Source organism: Rhea americana, unplaced genomic scaffold, assembly GCF_003343005.1.
Source record: "Rhea americana isolate MKP2758 unplaced genomic scaffold, rheAme1 scaffold_11, whole genome shotgun sequence".
Taxonomy (NCBI): Eukaryota; Metazoa; Chordata; class Aves; order Rheiformes; family Rheidae; genus Rhea; species Rhea americana.
Window position 1 is genome coordinate 3,156,572 of NW_028185150.1, and position 14,526 is coordinate 3,171,097.

At 42.0% G+C, this 14,526-nt stretch overlaps 1 protein-coding gene across 1 annotated transcript; it reads right to left on the reverse strand.

Annotated features, from left to right (window-relative positions):
* Positions 1–9,923: 9,923 nt before the first annotated feature.
* Positions 9,924–14,444, reverse strand: CTSL (cathepsin L). Its single transcript, XM_085313062.1, has 7 exons — positions 14,245–14,444; positions 13,945–14,067; positions 13,706–13,861; positions 13,122–13,346; positions 11,524–11,692; positions 11,058–11,175; positions 9,924–10,336 (listed from the first exon to the last, which is right to left on the reverse strand). Exons 1-7 carry the CDS (start codon positions 14,368–14,370, stop codon positions 10,237–10,239), a joined length of 1,017 nt encoding a protein of 338 aa, XP_085169188.1. The 5' UTR covers positions 14,371–14,444; the 3' UTR covers positions 9,924–10,236.
* Positions 14,445–14,526: the final 82 nt, after the last annotated feature.

Genomic DNA, 14,526 nt, shown 5'->3' on the forward strand with positions numbered 1-14,526 from the left:
CAAGAGCAAGGCTTAAGGACAGAGAGAGAATGAAGCAAGCACAAAGTGGCACTTCCCAGTGTAACTGCAGGGCTTCTAACAACCACTTGTTTAGAGATGTGCCGAATAAAGGCTGTATTGCAACGGGTGTAACTCACACTGTGACCAAGTTCCCAGCTTTCGTGCTGACAGTTAAATCAGTATCTGCATACTGCACTGCTGCAGTACTTTAGTATCAGGGTAACGACATTGGCATTGCCTTGATATAAGCATGTTTTCATAGCAAAAACTGCTTATAATCCTAGCTGCTAGCCTTTCTCCAATTTATTTTTTTCTGYGCTTGCACCTCTTTTTAGTGGGGAATCTAGTGCTAGGTAACCAGCCTTACAAAAAAMTGTAGTTTTGGTAGACATTGATGATTAAATGATGAAGTCCACAGTTTGTGGGCTGCTGGGCAACTGGTATCAAAATAGAGATCAAGATTTTGTCTGAGCTGAGGTTACTCTCCGTTCGGTAAACCACCCATGCAAACCCCCAGCACAGATAGAGAAAGCAGTGACTTTCTTTGCTGTTAACTGTGGTTTTCTGTCACCAGCTTCCCACTTCGACCTACTGCACTGAGGCTATTTTTCCAGGCCATTACATGTTCTCTGTTACCTTGAGAGTATCAGAGCCACCTRGCAGCTGGTTTATTCTGAGGAGAGAGAGAGAGAGGAAATTACTATCGTGGTTTGATAGAAAAGGCAAAGGCACAGGTGGTAGGCTGCAGGCTGGGGGAGCCCAGCTAAGGTGCAGCCCCACATCCTCCTGCTCCTGGGCTCAGCTGGCTGCCATGAGGACAGTCCCCACTGACAGGAGGGGCACTAAGATTTCAGCGGGAGGAAATCTCTCTCTCAAAAACAAAAACAAAAAACCCCCACCCGAACAGGTGGTTTCGTTTTACGTGTCTCAGGCACATAAAAGGGGAACTAACAGATTGGAAAGGAACTGTGAAACCTTTTTCAAGCGCGTCCCGCTCCGGCTCCAGAGTGTCCTCAGCTGGCAGAAGAGCATCACTCAGATAGAAACATCACTTCAAATGGCCTGATCTGATGAAAAAGTCCTCCTTAAACTAGAAGACTGGAACTGGAAGTTTCCCTTCCCACCACGATGCCTGCTCAGAGCATTTCCTCAGAGATATCTGACAGTAGCAAACCTCAGGGCGCCTGTGGTCCAAGGTCACCACAGAGGAAGCCCTCACGCGGCTGGGCCACAGCTCTCTGTCACTGCCAGCTGCAGGATGTCTGAGGGCAGCTAGGCAGCTGAGAAAAGGAGATGCAGCACTTTTTATTAAAGAGTTAGAGTCCACATTTAGTGATTCGAGAGCRGTGGGAATGAGGACACACCAAGGACAGTCTCCAAAACTGCCAAGAGGTTAGGAAAGCCCAACACCCACCAGTGCTGACTGCTTGTCAGGAGGAAGTTTCCATTTACTGAGGAAACTGATGCTTTATATTATACCTCTAGCAGGGACTACCATGACACAAAAATAAAACTTTTGGTTTGCATAGGTGCACTTATATTAGTATGTATTTTTTGCAGTCTAAATTTATATAGAAACCAACTCCAGCTTGATTCCTGCTGACTTTTGGAGAAGGATATGGAAAAAAATGTATACTTCTTATACTGAACGTCTTATATGGCAAATGTGACTTTTTTTTCCTCTTTAAAAAGCACTGCTTTCCCATCTGTTGCCAAATCTAATTAATACTTCCAATTTCAGCCCATCTTTGCATCCATTTCAGAAGTAAAATAAAAGTAAGTGACCTGTTATTGTTCAACAACAGACGAAAACCCAGAAACCCCACCAGTCACCAACAAGTGAGCAGTTGTTTACTGACTGCCTTGACTGGAAATTAAGTTAGCATGAAGGGCCAGCCCCAGAGAAGAACGATGGGCCTTGTGACTTAAATTGCAAGATCGGGGATCAGAAACAGGTCGGGGCTGACACAGTTCCCACCGGCTGTGCTGGGAGCACTGCTAACCCAGCACCGCAGCGAATGGAGATGCAGCCACAGCAGCTCCCCTGAGCTGGGCTCATCACCAAGCCCGTCCTTACTAATGCACTAGCACCAAAATGCTTCTCTGAAATGCAAAGCAGCTGAAACAGAGAGGCTGTTTCAAATATTGGCTCACATGTGTCTTTGAGCATTCACATCAAAGGTCTGCACTCTAGTCTGTTTTCTGCAAAACACGTAAGCACAGAGGATTTTTTTCCATTTTTGTAAAAACAACTGATACGCCTGGGGGAAAAAAAAAAAAAAAAGAAAGACAAGCTTTGCTTCATATATGAAATGGAAGTAGTACACTTCAGGCTAATTACAGATGGAGAAAAAGAAAATTTTCTTACCTTAATTAAATTCTACTACTGCTTGGGTTAACTGTGGAAAAAAAAAAGGTGGTTGGTACATATGGGCCAGAAAAGAGAGATTTAAAAGGAAGTAATGCTGCAAACATAAATATATCTAACTTCCAGAAATATCCAAAGCCCTCCAGTAAGTAAATCAGAAAACAAAATTAACATAGAGACAGAAGATCTGCTCACAAATAGCTACCAACAGGTAGAGAAACCCGCAGCCATTGAGGACTAGGTCTGCATAATTCATGCCTCGTGTCACCACAGACAGCCCTCACCAGTGCCATCTATTTCTGCTAAGAATGTTTTTTGATTTTATTCCTAGCTTCCTGAAAATACAACACTGATTTCAGAAAAATTAAAAAAAAATAATAATAATAAAAGAAGACACTTAAGCCAAGTCTATATCTGAATCTATATGAGTCCATTTCAATATCAAGGAAGTTGAGATACCTCTGTGGGGTTTTCCTTGTTCAATGTAATGATTTGCATCACGGTTTTGCAGGATGCTGTTCATGAGATGCTGAGTGGGTTTCTGGAAGCAGCTTTTACAGTTCTGGCCGCTATTACTGACGAAGGGTGTTTGGGGAGCCAGCTTGCAGAGGATGCTGGCCAGGATAACCAAGTACTCACACAACGATAAAACAGAGCTTGGCCTAAACATTTCTTGTCAGCTACTGCGCACATTGCTGTGCAAATATTTTATCGCTTTTGAAGAGACACCCCCACGGTGGAGATAACGAACCCACTCAGTTATTCACTGAGCTGTGTGCTGTGCTCTGGGCTGAATGTGCCAGGCCAGCCTAATCCCAGCCCGGGGCAGGACCGTTCGTGATGTCTCATTGATTCAGCACTATTAAACTCAACTGCACTGTCAGCACACGTCCTGGAAAGGGGGAAGTTAACTTCTCCCCACACCCAGCAACAGCAACACTGGTCTCATTAGCACGTGCTTTAAAAGCCTAACTGTAAGATATATATGTGCCAACACTTATTAGGTGACGCACTATCTGTGTTTTGCCATTTTGATTGTTTGGTTTCCTGTTTAGTTCCTGCATGGACAATTTGCTCCTGCTTTTAGTAACCTGGCAGAGAGCAAAAGAAGAGACTGTTCAAAAGAAAAGAGAACAGAAAATTTAAAGGAAAGAGAATGGGCTATGTAGCCAAAACCAGGTCCGGAATGTAAATTTAGCTTCTGCTAAAAAACAACTTGTATTTTTACCTTTGAGCCCTGTTGAAGTTACATTTTTTTTTTTTTTTGGGGGGGGGGGAAGAACCACCCAAAACAGATGACAACAGTGGTGTCCTCTCAGATGTACCTGCACAGCTGCTAATCTGTTGCATGACCCTCAATAAGCAGCTTCATTGCTTTCAGCCTTTTTCCTCTCCCACCCTTCAGCTGTGTGCCAGTGTAGATAAAAAAAACTTAGCGAGGAGGGAGATTTTTTTGCTCTTTAGTTTACTTAGAAGCTAACAAAACAAGACTCTAAACTTTATTGAATTACCTACAGATGCTGCAATAAAAATAACACTCCCTAATAATTACCAATGAGGTTCCTGTGACCCTGAAATGCCCTGTTGCATGAGAAAAATGTGATCTAACCCTCCTAACAGCACTGAATCAGAAGACAGGCCCTCTMCAGTTCTTTCTGTCACTGGTGAATTACTAACAGCAAAATGGTAGTACTACTTATGCTTAATCTTTGCACAAAGGCATTGTAATTTCATTATAAACACATACAAGTTTCTTTCAACTGCAAGAGAAGACTAAGTATTATATTAAATCTCCAGAAGWCAATATAGTTTCATTAATCATAGCTGAAATTTTCAGTGTATACTTCCTATTTGCCCCAAACAGCTGTTAGCCTGTGCTTTATGCTCGAATAAAGGAAATAGACTTCAATACTAATAAACATGACTGAGTAGGAGGAATGCTTAAAGGGCTTTCCAGAAGAATTTGTATTCATAATACTTGCACTTCTGTAATACTACGGTAAAAGTKTTTGGTATGTGCTTGCACGTAAGTGTAGCTAACAAAATAAGACACCTATACACACAATGTGTATGAAGTCCTGTGTATGACATGAAATAGATTCTTTTAAGACTTGCTACCAACAGCATAAATTCTTGTACTACAAAGAGAAGCAGCAGTATTTAAGGAATACACTTCCTTTGTAATAGTGAGAAGCCATGCTTGACTAAGCAGCTCTGAAGGCCCTTTTATTGCATTCGCAGAATGGCTGAGGTTGGAAGGGACCTCTGGAGATCTTCTAGTCCAACCTCCCCACTCAGCAGGGTCACCTACAGCATGTTGCACAGAGTTGTCTCCAGGTGGGTTTTGAATACCTCCACAGAAGAAGACTCCACAACCTCTCTGGGCAACCTGTGCCAGTGCTCCGTCACTCTCACAGGGAAGAATTCCCCTTCACGGTCAGGCAGAACTTCCTGCGGTTCAGTTTGTGACCGTTGCCTCTTGTCCTGTCACATGGCACTACTGAAGAGTCTGGCCCTATCATTAGATTTAGGCATTTTTAAGCAACAACAAACGTGATACCCATAAAGGTGAACACCTAATGACCAGCAGCAAGGAGTTCTCAGCACCCTGCTTCAGCATCCCTTCCCCACATGCACTAAGTTGGATTCAGTGAGTATGTAACAGCCTAGCATTTGTTTTAAACAATTATGTTCTTGCATATGAATTGTGCAAGGTTTTACTAGTAATTAAAAGAAACCAGGACAATCATTACATCCAGAACTTAAACAGAGTATTTCCACTATAGATTCTGAAACTGCTATTTTCAGACCTGTAAAATCATAGCCCTAATAGCTTCAGAGGGCCCCTGTGGCACACCTCAATCCGTTTCACCTTGGTAGAACACACATTAATGCAGATGAAAAACTTCAAAACACAAAGTTAATTCCAGACAAATGCCAAAAGCTTCCCACACCACATTAAGCACAAGGACAACTCCTCCCCCCAGCAGGCTGTGGAACCTTCTCTTCTTTGCTCAAATCTTAGCCCAGCCACTGACTTTCCCCCAAAGCCCTCACAGACCCAGCCTTACCTGGAAATGTCTTCTGCAGGTGGCTGGAAAAGGAAGCAGCTGTCCTTCTAACTTTGCTCTGTCTTTGACCACTTCTTCCCAAAGAAGCAGGGCTGCAGAACAGGAACCACAGCTGCAGCCCTATACCTGATGATACATCTTCATGCTTCTACCACATTCATTTCCCAACATTACTTGATTGGGAAAGGCTGTTATGTTTTAATAAGAAGTATGTTTTGGCTCTCCTGAAGAAGGTGAGAACTGTAAATGAACAAAACAGGGAAGAAATACTTTAAAAAGAACCCAGTGTTTATTTTATAAATGCCTGACAACAGCATTTCTTCAGGCCTTGGCTCACAAAAGTTGGAAACAGCTCGTCAACGGAAATTAGCATGGTGAAAATAAGTAACTACCACAGAAATAAAAGTTTAAGACCAATCTTTTTGTAGCTTAGCATGAACAAAAGAAACTACAGTCATGTTCCCTGTGAACATAAATGAAGAGAGCATCTTCTGAGGCCCCTAAAATAGTGGGAATAACCAATCCATAGATCAAGTCTCTACCATATGGTGAAGCCTTCTCCTCCCCAGACTGAAGCTGCAGGTTTGGCTCCCTCTCTATGTTCAGATGAGCCTTACTGAATGCTATTTAGATTAGTGCATGGTAACATCATTCTTCCAAATACTTTAAGTACTCCTGCATCTATCTGAAATTTCACTAATGACCCCATAAAGCACTGATTAGAGAATGAGACAAGACATCCCCACTAATTATTTCATCTTTAACCAAGCCTTTCTTGAAAATAGTATTCTAGATGAATCTTAGCATTTACTGCTATGACTTGCCAATATACAAAAGAGGAGTAAAGGATATTGGGACAAACAGCAATTAAAAATTGACTCTTAGTCTGTCCTGTACCTTAAAAAAGTGCAAAGAGAGCYACAAAGTAACACATCAGCTTTTATTAACACAGCAATCAGAGTACCCTCAATTTGCTTGGCCAATAGCCAGAAGTTGCAATTAATTTCTAATACGTAAAAACTGATTAATCAATATTAAACTTGAGACACCTGGCAGGATTTTTGATTTTTATTAAGGAGATAATTAAAGAGTGGATACTTCATAACTCCATATACAAAAGCTATGTTTTTTTTTCTCTTTGTTTTTAAGAGTGCATAGGGGTTCCCATTTTCCTATGTCTCCAGTTGTCTCAGCATGATTTACTTGCTGAGTGTTCTAACGCAAACGACAAGTTAATCATTCACTACAATAAAACTTCACTGATACAACTCATCACATGTTTGGCTTCCCTGTGAAGTTTCAAACAGAATGAGACAAATATTTTTTCATGGAAGTCCTTCAGAAACGTTACTATTTTGAAACCTGCTTTCCCACATGGATTGGGAAGGGGAGTAGTAAGCTTATTTACTGAACTGTTAATGTTCAGAAAGGAATTTAATATTTACAAAGAGGAGAACAAATGCATTAAAGAAAAACAAAGTTATGTTTTACTTAGTTTTCACAGATAGGATGCAAAAGTGACATTTTTTTAAGGTAAAAAGAAATAGATTCTTACATAAGATTTTAATTCATTTTGCATTGGAGTTCAAAAAATAACAACTTCATGCATAAGTTTAATAATTTCTTTTCGTAGGTTTCCTTGCCTTGAGGACATCAGGATCTTACGAGCAACTAAAAATAAACACAGTCCTTCACCAGACAGATGGGAGAAACTTGTTATTCTTATGAGACCTTTACAAAATGCCACATCTAGCCAAAAAGCACCCGCCCAACACAAAACCTCTTTTCTTTCCAAATTTAGTTAAAATAGTTCATTTTCACAATGAAGATGAAAGCAAGCCATGATCATACAGCTTCATAGAATCATAGAATCACAGAATGGGTAAGGTCGGAAGGGACCTCTGGAGATCATCTAGTCCAACCTCCCTGCTCAGCAGGGTCACCTACAGCATGTCAGACAGGGTTGCATCCAGGCAGGCCTTGAAKATCTCCAGAGAAGGAGACTCCACAGCCTCTCTGGGCAACCTGGTCCAGTGCTCTGTCACTCTCACAGGGAAGAAATTCCCCATCACRTTCAGGCAGAACTTCCTCTGCTTCAGTTTCTGCCCATTGCCTCTTGTCCTGTCACATGGGACAACTGAAAAGAGTTTGTCCCTGTCCCCTTGACACCCTCCCTTCAGGTACTTRTACACATTGATAAGATCCCCCCTCAGTCTGCTCTTCAGCATGTACAGAACTGTCACCTACTACACCTGTCACACAGTGGCCAATTCATGTATTTAGAAAGGCAGGAAAACAAGACTTCATTAACATCAGTTGCTGTAATTCATACAGGACCTAAGTAGGGCATTTTACTGATAATACATGTGTGCTAGAATCCTTAAAAATAACGTGTCTTGTAATAAAGGCAACTTCAGCTTTCAACAGGAATACACAACCAAAGTCCTGAATAAAATCAAGTATTTCAATAGAGAAACACGGAGATCAAAGGCTTTAATTATCTGTAACTTCTGGGAATAACTCAGGAGATTTGTCTGTGTGCAAGCGTAAGACTTTCATTTGCAATGTCTTTAAAAAGGAGCAACTGATAAGAGAAAGGACAATTTCCCCAACATGACACATTTCACTATGAAATCAACAGATACTTTACATGTGCACTTCTACAGTAAATAGAAGCTCCTCAGAAGACAGGACAACTGCAATGGAATTATAAACACACACACATTTAATGCAGTTCTTGAACTATAACATGTTTTAAGCTTCTACCAGTATGTTTAACAACTTACACAAATTTTTCATATTTATACTATGTCACAGAAGAAATTCTTTGGTGAAATTGTTACTTAGGAAGACTATGTAAATATTTAGTTATCTGCATGACCCGATTTAGCCTGTCTCCTTTGTTTATTCTACACAGAAGATATTCAGCTATAACAGTCAGCAAGTTTAATGTATACAAACAGCTGTTGTAAAAAAAGAAAAAAAAAAGTTACAGGTTGATGCCTCTCCTGTGAGCTACTTTCTCATTCATGTACGTATGCTCTATAAAAAGTGATTTCCTTTTCATTTCTCATCCGTTTATAAACAATCTTTTCTCAGCAACTTTTATTGATTTTGGCCTTTTAACAAAACACTTTTTAGGCCCATTTTTTTCCACTAGTTCAGATCTTAGTAGGCTTTGTACCAGGCTAACACTGCACTAGATATTCCCACTGTCTTCTTGCTGGACTTAGTATATAAAGCCACAGATACATTAAAAAAAAAAAAAAAAAAGTGCTTAGAGAAACAGCTCTCCATCAACTCCTAGTTCTGGGAAAACCAGAATGAAAAGCAGTTACTGCACAAGGAGGTTATATATTCACTTCCCTAGCAGAGTTTTGACCTTGCTTCTCATTTTGGTAACAAGAGACTACTGCCATTTCCTTCTGGAAATGGTGCTTTAGAAGACCACCAGCTGAGTGCCTTATTCATTTGCTCCATCCATACCAAGGAGTGCTTGCTCTATTGAACAGGTAATACAGGCAAGTCAGCTGAATAAATTCTAACTAGTATTTCCTTACTGTATCTTAAACAGCCTCTGGCCTGAGGCTCTTCATAAAGGAAAAAACAAACAAACAAACAAACCAAACAAATTTTTTTCAAGGGAGAAAAAGGGAGATTCAGAGTGGAAGATTTTATGTATGAATTGTCACGGACAGACTTCCTGCTGAACAATAGTTGAGGTTCAATTACACTAGATACCTCAGAGTTTTGGGTTTTTTTTTTCTTTCAAGAAGGGTTTAGGAAACCCAATTTTAAAACTTCTTTCCTCCACTATAAGGAAATTCAGCTTTCTTAACTTGTAATCCATGTGTTCCCTTGTGTGTAGGCCTACCATAGACTTCAGACATACTGGGCATAAAAACCCTATAGCTTCATAAACCCAGAACCTTGCACTGAGCTGTGGAACCAGCCTCCTATTCCTCCACCCTACCAAATGGCATGCTCAAAAATGAGACCACTACCCTAATTAAAGTTGCCTGGTGCTTCAAGTGATGAGAAGAAAGGGAAATGTTGGGCCAGGAACCACACAGCACGTGAGTCAAGTGAAGATAAGGTAGTTTAAATGCCCTGCAGTGTAGAGTTCAATAGTAAAATTTTTGTTGTGAAATACAAAGACCCAGAGGACACACTGGCATCACAGGACTAAGACAATATTTTCCATTACAGATGCGTTCAAGAGCAGTAAGCAGTTTCAAAAATGAGTATCAAATTACAGTCAAAGTGACTGAAAGTGTTAATGGATAAAGGCATTTTTCTCCTTCCCCTTTCAAATAATGTTTTGTCACAGTTTTCCATTTTCTAATAGCTGTTAGCCATTCCCAGATGCAGTTACATTTTTATAACTCATGAAGGAGGTATCCATACAAGACTCAGTTAACAGTATCATTTAGGATTGCTATTTGATAAAAGACTCAAAAAACACCAAAAAAGCAAGTCATCTGTACACACTGAAATTCAAGTGTTTTATTTAAAAAGTAAACCTTTGGGCACATTGCAATTTAAAAAAGAAAAAATACATAGAAGAATCTATTAGATTAAGCAGTCAAAAGCCAGCAATATTACAAGCTGTTTACATACCAACATTTACATTAATTTAAAACAAGTGGCATGTCACCAACATGTAAAACTCAAAAGTAAAAAAAAAAAAAAAAATCAAGTTGACTTTTAAAGGATACAAGTCTACCACATGTGTGAACATGGGTTTGGTCATTTAGTTTTAAAACCCTTCTTGCACTGAAATGTTCAGTCTTCAAATTATACAAGTGGATAGCTAGCAGCTGTTGCTATCCCACAGTGGTTCTTCCTGTCTTTTGCCATGTAGATATATCCTTTGTCACCCCACTTCTCACCCCAGCTGAAAATAGAAGTGAAGGATTTGATTTCATTTTCAGAAAGACTTATATTTATCACAAAGTGTTTAAACTGAGAACTGCTGCCTTCACGGAGAAAAGCAAGACAACTACAAACTACAAGAGGCTTTTGAACAAACCAAGGTACACCACAGAAAAGGCACCAAAAGCTCACAGAAAGAGGGTGCAGACTCTAGATCTTCCTGCATTACAGGTGCCTGAACCTCCCCACAAACTTTAGTGAGAACCTAGTCTGCAAGCACCATTTGAGTGGCACCCCAGTAACGCTGGGAACAAGACAAACTCATGAATGCAACTTTGGCATGAATTTACTGTTTTCCCTCCAACTTAGGAGTCCAACTCCAATAAGTTCAAATATTACACTATCAAGTGAGAACCCCTTTCCTTTCAAAAGGAAAATCCATCTCCCGCAGAACCTTGTTCCGCCTCACCCCTACCACTTTAACAGCTTCTTCAGCTGTTCTAGTACCAAGCTCCTTGGAATTAACTCAAAATGCAGAAAAGTGTGTGCTGGCTGCCTAATAAGTGGGCCTCAAGCAAACTCAAACTGGGCCACAAAATTCTGCCACAAAATACTCTGAGAACAGTCTCCAGGTCTTCCACATCTATATCAACCACTGTCATTCCTATCCCCACAAAACTACAAGCAACTTCCTTCTTTCCCTCCTTCTCCCTACAAGGGTGTTGGACAGAAGCAGCTCTTACCTGTTCTTAACAATCCAGTATTTCTTGCCATCTACATCTTCCCCCTCAAAGCCATAACCTACAACGAGAACACCATGGTCCAGGTCTTCACTGCTACAGTCTGGTTCATAGTAAATACCTGAGCAGAAAAAAAAGTTCAAGATAATAAACAATTCCCACATGTGAGCAAACTTGCTTGCAAGAAACCCTCCTCCCTCATTTGAATATGAGCATTTCACAAATCAGGCCTTGGATAGCTTCTTGAAGTGGTCACACAGAAAAAAGTTTTAAGTGAACTGTGTTACAGCAAAAACTGAGGGACAAGGACCCCATATGTGAGAAGTACAGAGTGTGGAGAATCTAGACCCAAATTAAAGGAAATTATGGTTGTGCGCTAAGTCATAGATCCTCACCTTTATCAAATTAAATTYAAGGGTAATTAACACTGTTAAGCAAGTAGCAAAGACTTTGTATGCAAGTTACTAACCTGACTGATAAAACTGGAACGAAGAGTGGCCTGCATCAATAGCAACAGACACTGGACCCACAGAGGCTACTGCTTTCATGAGAGCCCTTTCATGTCCTTGAGGGATGTCCACAAAGCCAGTGTCGTTAGCAGCATTGTACTCTGCCTTGTAGCGACAATCTTCATCATCCTAAGGAAAAAAGCCCTAGTTACTACAGAGTCCTCCACTTAAACACATACAGGTGAGCACAGGAACTGTATCTGCAACTTTACTGCCTTGAAAAGGGAGCTAGTTTCAACAATGCTTTTAAAGGAGAAGAGCAGAACAAAAACAAGCTGCTTTCCAGTTTCCCCAAGGTACAGAAAAGAAGAAAACAAAGGACAGAGCACCCAGCCCCCAAGAAAAGCTTTCCTAGGATGCAAAAGGCCTTCAGTCTGAAGCCCTGCACTCTGGTGGGCAGGACAAATCTCTTTTCAGAGAGGAAAGAAGCCCAGAATGCAGTAATGGGCCATGGAGGATAGCCAAGCATTCATTAGTTACAAACCAGGCCAGAAACAGCTCAGCAAGAAAGCACTTAAAATCCACAATTTTGCAGCTTGTCAGAGAGTTTGGAAAACTGTTCAGAGCAGTCTGAAAATTAGTCATTTGATTATTACATGGACTCACAAACAGCATTCTTATATTTTGGGATTCTTCACGTTATCATCTTTTTACAAAGAAATCTAAACTATTAGTGCCACAGCCAACTACCTCAGAAGGGAGGTTTAGTTTGGAAATCAGTGCATTTTAGAGTCAAAACAAACAATTATATCACACAAGTGAGGCAGGGATGTGCTTAACAGCTGGAGCTGCCTCTTCCCTTGTATACTTGGAAACAAGTGAAAAAAAACACAGGGCAGAGAAAGTAACTCAGTTCCTTACTGTCTGCAATCAGCAAAGTAAACACTTCAACCAACTTGGCTATCTGGAAGGGCCAAGTTCAGTTTCTTTAATGAGCAGAACTCCAAAGTGGTGGAGGCCCGCGCTCTCAAGTGACACTATTTACTCTTGCTCTTTCTTCCTCTAATGCCCATTTAACTTTTGGTAGATTGCTAGAACCATTTCAGATGTCTGACCATTATCCACATTTCTGCACACTTAGTTCAGGAAGAACAAAGACAATGACTACAACCACTATAGTCACGTCAGCTACAGGAATTAGCTGGTCTGTGGGTAGCACCCCATAAAAGCTTAGTTATGTGCCACAAAAAAAAAAAAAAAAAAAAAAACATCCTTAAGATTGTAAGTGCTGGGTCTTGGCTTAGTGTGTCACTCCAGACAAGACCTGAGGTCTGACACGACGGCAGCAGTGAAGACGAATAAAAACATATGCTCTAGTTTTTCCAACTGGTCTGGTAAGATTTTGACCTCAAAGACCAGCAGCAGTATGTAGTTCTTACTAAGCCTGGGGCTAGCAGTCATTCCAGTTTTCTGGGGGAAGAGATGCAACAGCAAGAGCAGATGTACTGATGACTAATTAAATAGACATTTTCCTTTCTGGGTATGAGCTTCCTGGCATGCAGAAGTTTGTCCACACAAAGAACAATATTTACAATACAAGTTCAGCTATTACATTTACCTTTGCAGTGTATGGATATGATTCTTCTGAATCAATTCCTCCATTGTCTTGCACATACTGGAAAGCCTGGTCCATGAGACCACCATTGCAGCCTTGATTCCCTTCAGGGCGGGAACAGTCTACCAGATTCTGCTCACTCAGTGAAACAAGTCTGCCAGTTTTTTTGAAGTGCTGCCCTTCAAGGGCACCCGTTGTGCTGAAAGCCCAGCAAGAGCCACACTGACCCTAAAGCAGAAAGGGAAATCACAAGTTACCATTCCAGGCAGATGAAGTAAACAGTTCCCACCACAATCCAAACGTGAAAAAGGCTCAAGCCTAGTCCAACTTCATTGGTACACACTGGAACATGAAATACAAGCTACTAATGTCTTTCCAGCTCTCAGATATCTGGTAGAAAACTCCTGTACAATTCTGAAGGAGCACAGAAATTTTACTGAAGATGCACTCAATTTAGTAAGCTTGCACTAGTCTTCATCAAAGAAATCTCAGCATTTTTGCTCTATGGAAGCAGAGGCAGCACTCAGGGAACTGAACTCATAACCACCTGTAACTGGTGAGTTTAGATGCCCACCCTCATAGAATACCTGGTCTTTAACTGGAGTTACATATCCTTTCTCTCTCCAGTCTACAGATCGTGGCGCTTCCAGGAAGCTGGGCTCAAGGAACTGGGATCCTCTGTACTTCCGTCCCGACTTCTTGTGTATGTAGCCATTCATGAGCTGTCTGAACTCCTCAGTCGTCTGAAGAGAATTCAGGACATGTAATCGCCACCCAGCAAATGCTGCTCTTTACAGCTATGTTTTACACCTCCCTTCATACGTACCATGTCACCAAACTGATTCATTCCTAACTTGTAACTATGTTTTCCTAACGAGTGATCCAGATTGTGCAGCTCAATCATTTTCAGGTTCTTCTCCCACACCACTCTCCTCCAGCTTTCCTCTCTCTGAGGGGCCAGAAAACACCACACTTCAGGGGGGAAAGCTCACGCAGCTCCACGCTACCGCGGCCTTCCCAGGGCGGGCCGCGCACGCAGAGACCCGCCGCGGGCCGCGGGCGCGCCGGCCCGCGCCCGGCGGAGGCCTCGGGGGCCACCAGCCAGCCGCGCGGGGCCGCCGCTCACCTCGCGGTAGTCCTTCCCGTGCCACGACTTCCACAGCTGCCAGTGGCCATCCAGGTCGGGATCCATCCTGGGAGCAGCGGCGGACAGCCCCAGGCACAAGGACAGGATGCCCACAGCGGCGGGCATGCTGGCAGCTCTGCGGGGGAGGGGAGAGAGACACGGCTCGCACCGGGCGCCGCGCACACGCTCCCGCGCCGCCGGCCGCTTACAGCCGAGACGAGCAAAACGCGCGTGGGCTGCCGCGGCGCGGCGCGACGTGGCCAGCACAGGCCGCCCGCCGCC